This window comes from Acomys minous, assembly GCF_964271855.1.
Source record: "Acomys minous genome assembly, chromosome: 4".
NCBI lineage: Eukaryota > Metazoa > Chordata > Mammalia > Rodentia > Muridae > Acomys > Acomys minous.
The window spans coordinates 125,372,577-125,385,236 of NC_140486.1; the positions used below are offsets into that span (position 1 = coordinate 125,372,577).

At 40.2% G+C, this 12,660-nt stretch overlaps 1 protein-coding gene and 1 long non-coding RNA gene across 12 annotated transcripts in view; one reads left to right on the top strand and one right to left on the bottom strand.

Moving 5' to 3' along the window:
* Positions 1-4,866, bottom strand: part of LOC311595434 — a 54,463-nt gene extending 49,597 nt beyond the window's left edge. Inside the window, exon 1 of the long non-coding RNA XR_014778443.1 lies at positions 4,735-4,866. This is a non-coding gene — a long non-coding RNA (uncharacterized lncRNA). The remainder of the gene's footprint in view (positions 1-4,734) is intronic.
* FER (FER tyrosine kinase) overlaps positions 1-12,660 on the top strand; it is a 298,017-nt gene that overhangs the window by 98,176 nt on the left and 187,181 nt on the right. For all 11 annotated transcript variants that reach the window (XR_014778440.1, XR_014778441.1, XR_014778442.1 and 8 more), the window contains 2 exons: positions 4,845-4,967; positions 11,616-11,805. Coding sequence is in view for 8 of the 11 variants with exons in the window: in XM_084778109.1 (XP_084634235.1) it covers positions 4,845-4,967; positions 11,616-11,805 (313 nt within the window). In the remaining 3 variants the exon portion in view is untranslated. The remainder of the gene's footprint in view (positions 1-4,844; positions 4,968-11,615; positions 11,806-12,660) is intronic.

The window sequence follows — 12,660 nt, forward strand, 5'->3', positions numbered from 1 at the left end:
AATAAAATAGACTTTCAACCAAAATTAATCAAAAGAGATGAGGAAGAACACTTCATATTCATCAAAGGTAAAGTCAACCCAGATGACATCATGATTCTAAACATCTACGCTCCCAATACAAGGGCACCCACATTTGTAAAAGAACTATTAGTAAAGCTTAAACCACATATTAATCTCCACACATTAATAGTGGGAGACTTCAACACCCCACTCTCATGAAAGGAAAGGTCATTGAAACAGAAACTAAACTGAGAAATAATGACACTAACCAGTGCCATGAATCAAATGGATCTAACAGATATCTACAGAACTTTTCACCCAAACAGAAAGGATTATATCTTCTTCTCATCACTGCATGGAACCTTTTCCAAAATTGATAGTATAGTAGGTCACAAAGCAAGCCTCAACAGAAACAAGGAGATTGAAATAATACCTTGTATCCTATCAGATCACCATGACCTAAAACTAGACTTCAACAACAACAGAAATAACAAAAGCCTACACACACGGGAACTAAACAGCTCTCTACTTAATGACACTGAATCAGGGAAGAAATTAGAAAGAAATTAAGGACTTCCTATAATTCAATGAAAATGAAGGAACAGCATACCCAATTTTGTGGGACACATTGAAAGCAGTGCTAAGAGGAAAGTTCATAGCACTAAGTGACTTTATAAAGAAATTGGAAACATCCTATAAAGCAACTTAATGACACATCTGGAAGCCCTCCGGGGGGAAAAAAGGAGCATAAACATCCAAGAGGAGTAGACTTCTGGAAATAATCAAACTCAGGGCTGAAATCAACAAATTAGAAACAACGAGAACAATTCAAAGAATCAACAAAACCAGGAGCTGGTTCTTTTAGAAAATCAACAAGATAGACAAACCATTAACCAAACTAATTAAAAGGCAGAGAGACACTATCCAAATCAACAAAATCAGAAATTAAAGGGGGCACATAACAGCAGAAACTGAAGAAATACAAAGAGTTATAAGATCCTACTTCAATCTGAAAATCTAAGGGAAATGGACAATTGTCATGATTGATTCCACTTGCCAAAATTGAATCAAGATCAGATAAACAAATTAAATAGTCCTATTTCTCCTACAGAAATAAAAGTAGTCATTAATAGTCTCCCAACCAAAAAAAGCCCAGGGCCATATGGTTTCAGTGCAGAATTCTACCAGACCTTCAAAGAAGAGCTAACACTGATATTCTTCAAACTACTCCAAAATATAGAAATGGATGGAACATTACCAAATTCATTCTATGAGGCCACAGTTCTTTGATACCTAAACCTCACAGAGACCCAACAAAAAAAGAGAATTTCAGACCAATTTCTCCTATGAACATTGATGTAAAAATACTCGCAAACTGAATACAAGAACACATCCAAGATATCATTCACCATGACCAGGTAGACTTCATTCCAGGCATGCAGGAATTTTTTAATATATGGAAATCCATCAATGTAATTCACCACATAAACAAACTGAAAGAAGAAAACTACATGATCATCTCCTTGGATGCAGAAAAAGCATTTGGAGAGATACTCAAGGAAATTCCTCTAAAATCAGGGACCAGGCAAGGCTGCCCACTTTCTCCATATCTCTTCAATATAGTTCTTGAAGTTCTAGCTAGAGCAATAAGACAACAAAAGGAGACCAAGGGGATCCAAACAGAATCTCTGAAGAAGGAGATTGAAGATGACATCAGAAGATGGAAAGATCTACCTTTTTTGTGGGTCGGGAGAATTAGCATAATAAAAATGGCCATCTTACCAAAAGCAATTAACAGATTCAATGCAATCCCTATCAAAATACCTACATAATTTTTAAAGACATTGAAATATCAATTCTCAACTTCATATGGAAAAACAAACAAACAAAAAAACCCAGAATAGCTAAAACAATTCTGTACAATAAAAGATCCTCTGGAGGAATCCCCATAACTGATCTCAAGCTGAACTATAGAGCAACAGTAATTAAAACAGCATGGTACTGGCATAGCAATAGGCTGGTTGATCAGTGGAATCAAATCGAAGACCCAGAAATAAATCCACACACATATGGCCACTTGATTTTTGACAAGGAAGCCAAATCTAATCAATGGAAAAAGGATAGCATCTTTCACAAATGGTGCTGGTCTAACAGGATGTCGACATGTAGATAAATTCAAGGAGACTGATATTTATCACTATACACAAAACTCAAGTCCAAGAGGATTAAAGACCTCAACATAAAACCAAAGACACTCAATCTGTTAGGGAAAAATGTGGGGAAGAGCCTGGAGCTCAGAGGTGCCCATGCTGAAGCACAGGCAGTTGCTGTCGCTTCTTTTGAGGGCAGACACCTGCCTGACGTTCCCTCTAAGGTTCTCACTCTCTGTTGTTTAAACCTTTTGTTAGGTTTGTGACAGAATCTGTCCCCCACATTTTACAACTATGACTTGTCCCTGACACATTGGCAGCGTGGCCCCAGGAACCCTGACTTGTGATTTCCTAACCATTCTGATGCCCTGAGTAGTTGGTTCCTGAGGTTAGGAGCCTTCTCTAGGTGTCACCTCATTGCCACACTCGGAGATGGTACTCCATGCAGTGGGTTTGGATTTCTTTTCAAATGCTATCCTGTCATGCAGGAGTCATTTTGAGACAGAGTTAAGCCTTGTGGGAGGTGTAGGTTTGTCCCCTGGTAGGGCTGCAGCCTGTAAGGCCGTGGGTTCTCCTCACTGCCTCTGCTGGGCAGCTCTGGTGGGAGTGGGGGGATGCTTGTCCTTTGAGCTCCCTTATTCTTCATGCTGCTTGTTTTTCCTGTTTCCCTTGATTACTAGAGTGCTATGTCTCTCCTCTCCTTGAAATATGCTTTCTTCATTGCTGCCCCCATGTTGTTCATGCAGTCATGTGAGGAGTCTCTTCCATAGTCTGACCTTGCAGATCCCCAAGTTTTTCTGGATGAACCTCTACTTGTGTTGTTTCTATTAAACAAAAAATAGATTCCCTTCTTTGTAAGAGATTTTCTGCAGTCAGGGGCTTTGGCTTATAACTTGCACTGCAATTGTCTTAATTTATCTCCCTTACTTTAAGTAAAACTACATTTCTATAGACTGAGATCATTTGATTTTTTTTTTGTATTCTTTGGACTTTGTGTTGTTACTGGGGGTCTCGTTTGTCCTATGACATGGAATCTAGATTCTTTGTTTCTTGAACAATGAATTAGAAAAGATATGGACGAGTAGCATAGCTTTATTAAAAGTGAGAAGAGAAGTATGGCGCACACTCCACACACTAGGAGTCAGCCCAAGCAAGCACAGTGACTCAAGAATCTGAGTTTGTTTTAGGAATTCTGTTTTATGTTGCAACCACTTTGTGGGTCAAGCTGCCCTTTCACAGGCATTGCCTAAGACTATCTGCTTATCAGAAATTTACAATATAATTCATAACAGCAAAATTATGGTCATCAAGTAGCAATGAAAATAATGTTATGGTTGAGGGTCATGACAACACGAGGAACTGTATCAAAGGGTCACAGCGTTAGGCATGTTGAGAACCACTGTTCAACAAGGAACTGTGGGAACAAGTTACCCACAAGAGTGTAGGTAGTCATTGTTACCTACCAGAGGCAAGCACATCTTTCTAAGAGATGTTTACTCATTGCTTCTGCCTCTTCCTACTCAAACCTCCCTCAACATCTTGTTCTGAAAGTCTGGAGATAAGTTTTAATATGATATAATAAGTGTGTGTGTGTGTGTGTGTGTGTGTGTGTTAGAAATATCTGCATAAGGGCTGAATCCATTTTATGCAGCCATAAAATCATTTGGCCCATGAATACATATTAATTTTGTGTATTAAATTATTTTTGAATCTAATACAGAGGCTACTTCTAACTCAGAATAATATGTGAACATAGAAGTAGTTCATCATCAATTTAAACTGCCAAAGTACTGAGTCTCATTTTCTTTTCTATAAATAAATGTAATGATATTTATTATAGAAGACTGTTACAAAGCAGAAATAAGGTAATACATGCAAAACATACTGATTACCACTTAGCCTACCAAAATGCAGTTAATTTACAATATATGAAGTACATTACATCAGCTTTCTCTAAAAACAGTGATAATAAAGCAGTATTTTTTTAAGTTCTAGAATTATAGATAAAAAATACATGATGTAAGCTGAAGAATTGTCTGAGTCTCACATAAATGAGCAAAGCCAGAATGCAGCTATATGTTTATCTGAAAACAAAAAGTGTGATCTTTTCACCAAAGCATACTTTGCCTGGGACATGATAAATACTCACTTGTTTAGTTCTTTTTATCTTTATGACTTTCGATTAACATTTTTTTTCCATTTTAAGAAATAAGACTAGCAGGGTGTGTTGTACTTTAATCCCCAAGAGGCAGGCAGGTCTCTGAGTTTGAGGCAAGTCTAGTCTACAGAGTGAGTTTAGGGCTAGCCAGGTCTACACAGAGAAGCCCTGTCTCCAAAGAAATAAGACTGAGACAAACACTTCCCAGGAGCACTAGTTCTCCTGCCCAGGCTCACAGCCTTTATTCATAGCTGTGTACTTCCCCCACAGTCCATTGACCCTTACACTGACAGTTACGTCTAGTTTCCTGAATGCTCACTTTGAAAACGGAAATGTTTTCTGTGCCATCAAATAAAAAATAAAGCATCCACATTTCAGTTTAGCATTTGAAACATAGCTAATGCAACCAAGGAACTGAAATTTCACCTTAGATTAGATTGAAGTCACTGCTGTCTTGGGCTTTGCAGCTTCAGATGCTTGTGTGGTGTTTGGGTTGATGCAGTGTGTTGACTGATAGCGATGCCCCATGCCTCCAGGTTGAAGACCTTAGCAGACGAGCTTACACAGACACAGCAGGTTCTCCTAAAGAAGGAGGAGGCCGTCCTGGAGCTGGAGAAGAGGATTGAAGAATCTTCTGAGACCTGTGAAAAGAAGTCTGAGTGAGTAATAGAAAAACTGTCTGAAAGAATATAGTTTAATTGGTGCATTTTTTACAGAGATACTTGCTACACGCTAGTATGGGCATGGCATTTCCAGAAATGGAAGTTTTCATGTAAAAATGATGGAATTCCATATGACTCCGGAAAACTGTTTCTGTAGTTTTGTAAAATGTCATGTCTAATGGTTAGTGTGGGGCAAGCTAGAGTTGTTTGGAATGTAAGCAAAAGAAGCCCTTTCTTGCTCAGATTGATTTAGTTCATAGTGTTTCGTCACCACATTAGAAGCCCTGACTAAGACAGATATGTCATAGAAAACTGGCCCTGTCTGTGTAAATATAATGCCACCATCAGATGTCTTAGTGTTTTATCAGTTTGAACTATCTCATGAATCTTTTGTTAAAAGCTGCCTTGTTTCTCAACGTCTTTTTTTCTTTTTTAATGAGATGTACTGGAAATCCCTTTGTAAAAAGGGAGACAGAGAAGTATTATCTAGAAATTGGCTGGTGTTATATTAAAAGGCAATCAAATAAACTAATTATATCACACTAATATACTTTGCATATAAAAATCAGCTTCAGATTTACTTTGCTATTTTTGCTTTCCTGGTGTATGTATTACTGATTTCTAACTTGAAAATATTTTTCTGGGTCTTCAGATTTTACTTATCTTAGTACGTTTCTATCTTTTTTTTTTTTTGGTAGATGTGTGTCCTTGTTCATGTGTGCAGGTACAAGAGTGTGTGCATGTGTGTGGAGGCCAGAGTTCAATGTCAGCTGTTTTCCTCATTTGCTCTTTGCCTTATTTTTAGAGGCAGGGCCTCTCATTGGGTTGTCCCTTGATGATTTGACTAGATGGGCTGGCTAGCAAACCCCAGGGATTCTCTTGTCTCCCAGCAGTGGGATTATAGGTGCTTGTATGCTAGGGTTTAGAGTTGTACTAAAATTTATTCTCTAGCAATCGTATGCATGACCACAGTGTACTAAGATCACACTAACACTGTGGCCTCCTCTCTGACCCCTCCACACCACCTCATGCCCTCCTGACTACATGTCCCTGTTCTTCTCCTTCTCCCCTGCCACCCACTCAGTCCCTGCTGCCAGTATGCTCACAGCTGTAGGGTGCCACCCCACGACAGCCCACCACCTGCTGAAGAAGACTGCCTCCTCCTTCCCCAGCAGCCATCATTGCCAGCTTTTCCTTAATGAGGCATGCAGCCTTCCTTCTCCGTGCTGGATATTGACTGGCTTGATCCTGTGCAGCCACAGCTGCTGCAGGGCACGAGTGTCCAAAGGACATTGCTCTGCAGCAGTCATTCCCGGCGCCTGACTTAAAGTGTCTCCATCCCCTCTTCTGCAGTGTTCTCTAGCCTTGTGGAGGAAGCGTGTGATCTAACCGTCCCCTTTAGGACTGAGCATTCCACGCTCACGTGAGCTCTGCCCTTTGACTGGTTGTTAGTCTCCATGTTAGCAAAGTGCCCTGCATAAAGAAGAGCTATGCTTGTCTATTAGGCTCTGTATTTGTTTAGTAGACTCATGGTAGTAGTGCCTGTGACCTTGTCAGCCACAGGTTCTTGTTCATGGTTATAGCACCAGGCCCGAGTGTCCTCGTGTAGAACAGGTATTATGTGCAGTTAGAGTTGTTGGTCATCCCCATACGTTCATGCCACCATTGCACACAAAGGTGTATCTTGTCAGATCGGTCATTATGTAGTTTACAAGGTTCACAAAGCTGTGTCAGACTGTTGATAGCTTTTCTCCTCCAACAGCCTGCAAAGTATCATGTTGCACTAGGAAGCTAGACAGCAGGAAGGGCACAGGCCAGTATCAGATTGATTTCTCCATGTTCTATGATCCAAGTATGTGGTGTCCTTAGCAACGCGGTCACATTATCACGTTTCAGTGGGGGCAACCAAGAACACTGGCAATAACCTATTTTTGTGAATGCTGGGCATTGAACTCAGGACCTCATGCTTGAGTTCAAGGAGTCTACAAATTGAGCCATCTTCCTAACCTAACCCCCCCACCCCACCCCCCATGCTGGAGTATCCTGGATTATTTGAGTCAGACTCCTTCACTGAATCCCTGAGCCCATTACTTTGTGTATGCTGGATGACAAATGAGCTCCAGGAATCTGTGTGATTCCCTGCCCCACACCTAGGTCTGAGGTTATGGATGCTCACCAACATACCTGGCTTTTATGTGGGTGCTTAGGATTGGAACCTAAGTTCTGATGTTTGCATGGAGGGTGCTTTAAGAGCTGCACCCTCTGCTCATCCTGTGCCTCACTCTTTGTACTAATAGTTGTGAAATCACTGTATGTTGGTGTGCTTTCTCTAGTCCCGACTGCAGTGTTTCCTGCTCTCATAACATCACAACTGCTTTGAGCTCTCAAGGCTCTCAAGGATTTTGTGATGTGTTAGATCTCTCTGATCTACTCCTGCTCCTATTTTTTGTTATAATTCTCAAATATTCCCTGCTTCTGTCAAATTTCTGATCTCTCTTTATTGTAGTCGGCAGGTGAACTTCTGTACCACGGGGGGGGGGGGGCGGCGGGGAGCGTAAAGCATTAAATGACTTTGTCCTTATTTTGGGGAGCTAGATGCCTGAATTTACTCACTTTCCCCCTTAGTACACATCCTCAATGCTGACTTTTTACAGTAGAACGTACTTATTCTAAGCCTGTTTCTTGTGGCTTTGTAAAGTATTGCCATCTTTTACTTTCCCAGAAACTTTGTGTTATTTTGTATGCTGTATTTTACCTTTTCCTCCCAGCTGGGTCGTTAGGCTCTCTAAGTAGTGACTTCAAAACCCCCAGTCTTCCCTGTCCGTCTTTGACGTGCTGGGTCCGCTACTCAGGGCGACACCTGCGGCAGTGCTGTAGTGTCGCTCCGCTGTAGTACCTCCTGCCGCTGCGGAAAGCCTTCTCTATTCTCGCTGTCTCCTGCTCACACTTTGCCTTCTCGTCTTTGAGTTTGAACTCATCTTAGTAGTAATTCTCACTCCTTTTCTGAATTACCACTTAGTTTTCAACTCACATATATCCAGCCTTTGTCCCATTACTGTAGAAGTAAGAATCTCAAAGACTAGCCGTGGCCTGTAACGGGGCAGCGGAATTTGGCAGCTTTCTTTCTGCGTCTCTTAATCACATCTCACAGGTTTTTCTGCGCAGTGTTTCTTCTTTCCTTATTGGTATCCCTCCTATTCTGTTTTTTCTTTGAAAATTTCATCACCTTCAGTTCGCGGTGCTGCCTCACACGTGCGTGAGGGCGTGTGCCGTTAATGGCCGCAGGCTGGCTGCTCGGTCGAGCTGGGACGTTTGGCCGCGGGCTTCAGGCTCTGACTGCTCAGCCTGCGGGAGGTACATGGTTCCTGCCAGCCCTGTAGCTGAGGCCCGACCAGGCGGGGCCGCCTGGAACAGAGGTACCCACAGGCAGGGCTGGGGCTGGCCTCGGACTTCACCCTCCTGCGGAGGCCTTGCGGGCTTATAGAATTTTTAGAAGAGTTAGTACGGCCAGGTTTTCAGGGTGAGTCCTAGGGAACCGGATCACTCAACCTTAGTTTCCCTGAGTTCTTAGGGTTAGCTTCAGGGCATAATATGAAAACTAAATATGAAGTACATTTATATGACAGAACAGTTACTGCTAACTTATTGATTCAGAAATTAGTGGATTGAATTTTGTTTTCATATTTATATATTAAAATCATTTACTAAGCCAATGTTCTGAATGGGATTCCATGATGATACATTTATGGTTTTTCCCTTAATATTTACTGGGCTTGTCCTTAGAATGTGCCGGTACATTTCTATCTATCATTTATTTACATATAGATCTAAATATCTATTTGTATTTAAATGCACATATGTAATGAGAATAATTTGAATAATTTGTGCTCTAGTTTAGAACATGAACTTACAATTATTTTTAAGGCTAGGTGTGGCCATACATGTCCAACCTGGGCAATATAGTGAGTTTTGTTTTGTTTTTTAAGAAAAATCATTATCTTTGTTTTTGTAATACTTCATTATCTTCATAATCATTTCTTCAAAAATACTAAAATTTTTTTGTTATATGTTCATATTTCTGAGTTATTTCTAAATAATAGAATCCTAATGGATTTTTACTTAATGGAATTATTTGTCCTGTCAACATGCAGTAGGGTCTGAAACTAAATCTTTGGATTTAATATGTGCCTCTAACTTCCTAATATTTGCAGCTTTCTGAATGAAAATTGAAAAAGCTTATCCCTGGATTAGGTAGGACCTTGGATTGCCAGCTCTGAAAACACATAGACTTAAGCGCATTATAGTTTTTTAGGTGGTTAATAATAGGACTTTTCCTGAGATTCTTACTGTTATTTTACTGTCTTCTACAGAAATACCATTGTGTTTGTTTTGTGTTGGCCCTACCCTGGAGTGTCATTAGTATACTCAGTGAGATTTTATTGGTGAAAAGTAATTTTTCTTTTGCAAATGGGTATCAACTGCAGATAGCTTCTTAGTCAGGCGTGAGCCGGAGCCCACCTCCCATCCCTCCCGCCCCCATCTCGCTTGAGTGTGTCTAGGCCCGGTGTGTGTTCCCACAGTCTCTGTGAGTTTGTTCCTGTAAATACACAGTTAAAGATTTTTATTTGGCTATTTGGTTAACATTTATATTTTGCAACTCTTATTCTTTATATATAGTTTCATGTTCATTATTGCAAAGCTTATTTCCCTTCCTCTTGCTCTGTGCAGTCCTTTTTTCTGGTTATTTTCTTTTACATTTTCTGATAGCTTTTATGTAAGACTATTGATAACAATTCTTTTAGAATATTGTTTTTAATATTTCATGCATGTGATAAATCATTCTTTGAATAATCGAATGTGTGTGAAAGTGATGACCTCTCACCTGATATATGTAGCATCATTTCTTTTACTGTTGTCACAGTTGTTGTGATTCTGTGGTACTTTGCTTTTGGTGTGTGTTAAGAAGACCCACCCCCCAGTTTAAAATGTGTAAGTAGATTTAATCTTTTCTAGGGTCTCCTCTTTTTTTTTTTTTTTAACAAAAATGATTATCTTAAAAATAAACATTCTCTGAATAGATTTTTCGGAGAATTAGAAGTACCAATTTATTGGAAAAAAATAAAAGCAATTACCAACTAATACCAAGCCAGCATGAATTTACTAAGAACTTGGTACAGATCTTGAAAGAGGATGATGTGCATGGTGATTGTCACCGCGTAAACTCTCCTGCTTAGAGCAGTCTGTCTTCTGGACATGTCTAGATCTTTACAAATGCTCTCCATCATAAGTTCTCTCTCCCCACTTCACGTTGTTCCCTGAAATTCCTTGAACTGTAGTTGAGACCAGCATTCTTTACCATGGCCTACTCAGTTAGACTGGAGCTGAGTTCTCAAAACATCAGTTGTCAGTGGACACACAACTCAGTGACTTACTGTTGTTGTCTTTATTCAGTTGTCAGTGGACACACAACTCAGTGACTTACTGTGGTCCTCTGTGTTTATTCAGTTGCCAATGGACACACAACTCAGTGACTTACTGTGGTCCTCTGTGTTTATTCAGTTGTCAGTGGACACACAACTCAGTGACTTACTGTGGTCCTCTGTGTTTATTCAGTTGTCAGTGGACACACAACTCAGTGACTTACTGTGGTCCTCTGTGTTTATTCAGTTGTCAGTGGACACACAACTCAGTGACTTACTGTGGTCCTCTGTGTTTACTCAAATCAGATTCTGAGCCTCACTCTCTATCCTTGAAGCCTTCCCTGATTTCACTCTGGTGTTTCTTATCTGTTAATAACTTACCGCAGTGCATGGTGCCCTTTTTTTTGAAGATATTAGTATCATACACTGTAAAGACATTCCTGCCGGCACTTTGTGGTTTTGTTTTTTGTTTTGTTTTTTTCCTGGTGGCCTTACAATGGGGAAATTACTTTGAAATTCCCATTGCGGGGAGCCCCAAGGGACAACTCTCTAAAGGAAACATGGGAAAATCTGTTTCTCCATGTTGGTTATAGTAGAAAGATTTGTAGACTTAGGTTCCCTCAGTCGCAGTCAAGTCTGATCCTGCCATGTTAGTGGTCCCTGATCAAAACACCCAGCTCACATGTGTGTACACAGCTCTGTGAGTACATTGAGACCATCACCTTAATTTTATTACTTTTACTCCACACACACATCATACCTTAAACATGCAATTCTTGAGATTTGAAAATAATTCACTATTTTTATTTTGTAATTTTTTTTCAATCAGTTTAGGGCCTATATTCATAAGCCTAGCTCCTGGTGAGGTAGATGGTTTATGTATAGAAGAAAATAAGTGCCATAAATCATAATTTACTTGAAAATGTCTTGAGTGACTTATTTTCATTTTATTAATTCAAGTATCCAGCAAACATTGCTATTAAAATCTGTTCTCATGTTTTTATGATTCTAAAAGCATGCTGAGAAGAAAAATGAAAGCTTGCAAAAGCATAATCTGCACACACACGTGCATATAACACACAGACATATAACATGCAGACACACACACACATAGACATAACACATACACACACAGACATACACATGGGCACATAACACAGACATTTTCATTACTGCTTTTACTTGTTGAGTTGAAATAATGTATATTTATTTTATTCTATTGTAGCATTGTGCTTCTTCTGGGCCAAAAACAGGCACTTGAAGAGTTGAAACAGTCAGTCCAGCAGTTGAGATGCACTGAGGCAAAGTGTGCGGCCCAGAAAGAACTACTGGAGCAAAAGGTACAAGAAAATGATGGGAAAGAACCACCTCCCGTGGTGAATTACGAAGAAGATGCACGGTCCGTCACATCAATGGTAAGCGCTGGAGCCAGGGCGCGGAGAGAGGACTGTCTGGGTAATGAGCGAGCAGAGCCAGTTGTGCTCTGCTGTAACGGCCGTGGCTCCTGTAGACATGCAGGTCCTGTTACACTCACGTGTAAATGCAGACCAGACTTAGCTGTCAGTCACCTCAGGTCACCTGCAGAGCACTTGAGGAAGCGTCTGTAGTCAGAGGACAGAAAGCTCTTCTCTTGCCTTCAGAACTGGAGGGCAGACTGCAGCTGTGTTCATCCCTGGGAGTCAACAGGAAGGTAGGGCATCAGTTTCAGACAGAAGGAGGAAGCGGCTCTCCCTGACTGCTTCTTAAGAACCGTGAACCTGTTCGCCTTAGATTGGAGATGTACTTATTAAAACTGACTTACCTTAGAATCTTTTGATTCTTAATTTATTCAGACTTATGAACTTAAAATTGATTTAATTTAAGTTTTATTAGCTGTTTAATGCCTATTATTTATCAGTATATCTACCTGTCCATCCACAGATCTCTCTGTCTACACACCCATCTGTCTATTTCATGTATCTGTCATATGCGTGGGTAATTATTACTAGGAGGCAGTTTTGCTCACTGGGGCATTTGGCAGAACTCTGCAGTTTTGTGTTGCACTGACCAGTAGATACTGTCCAGAGCTTGCCAAACATCTACTATGCGGAGAGTAGTCCCTTTACATCACCAGGGGAAACTATTCAGGCCAAATTTTCTGGAGTGAAACACTTGAAAAATTGTGATGTATATCTTTTTTGTTTTCTCTGGACAGCTCGATGTACTTCATAGATGGAGGAATTATAAATAAAGAATTTGTAGTTGACATTTTAGTTATTTTTCAATTTATG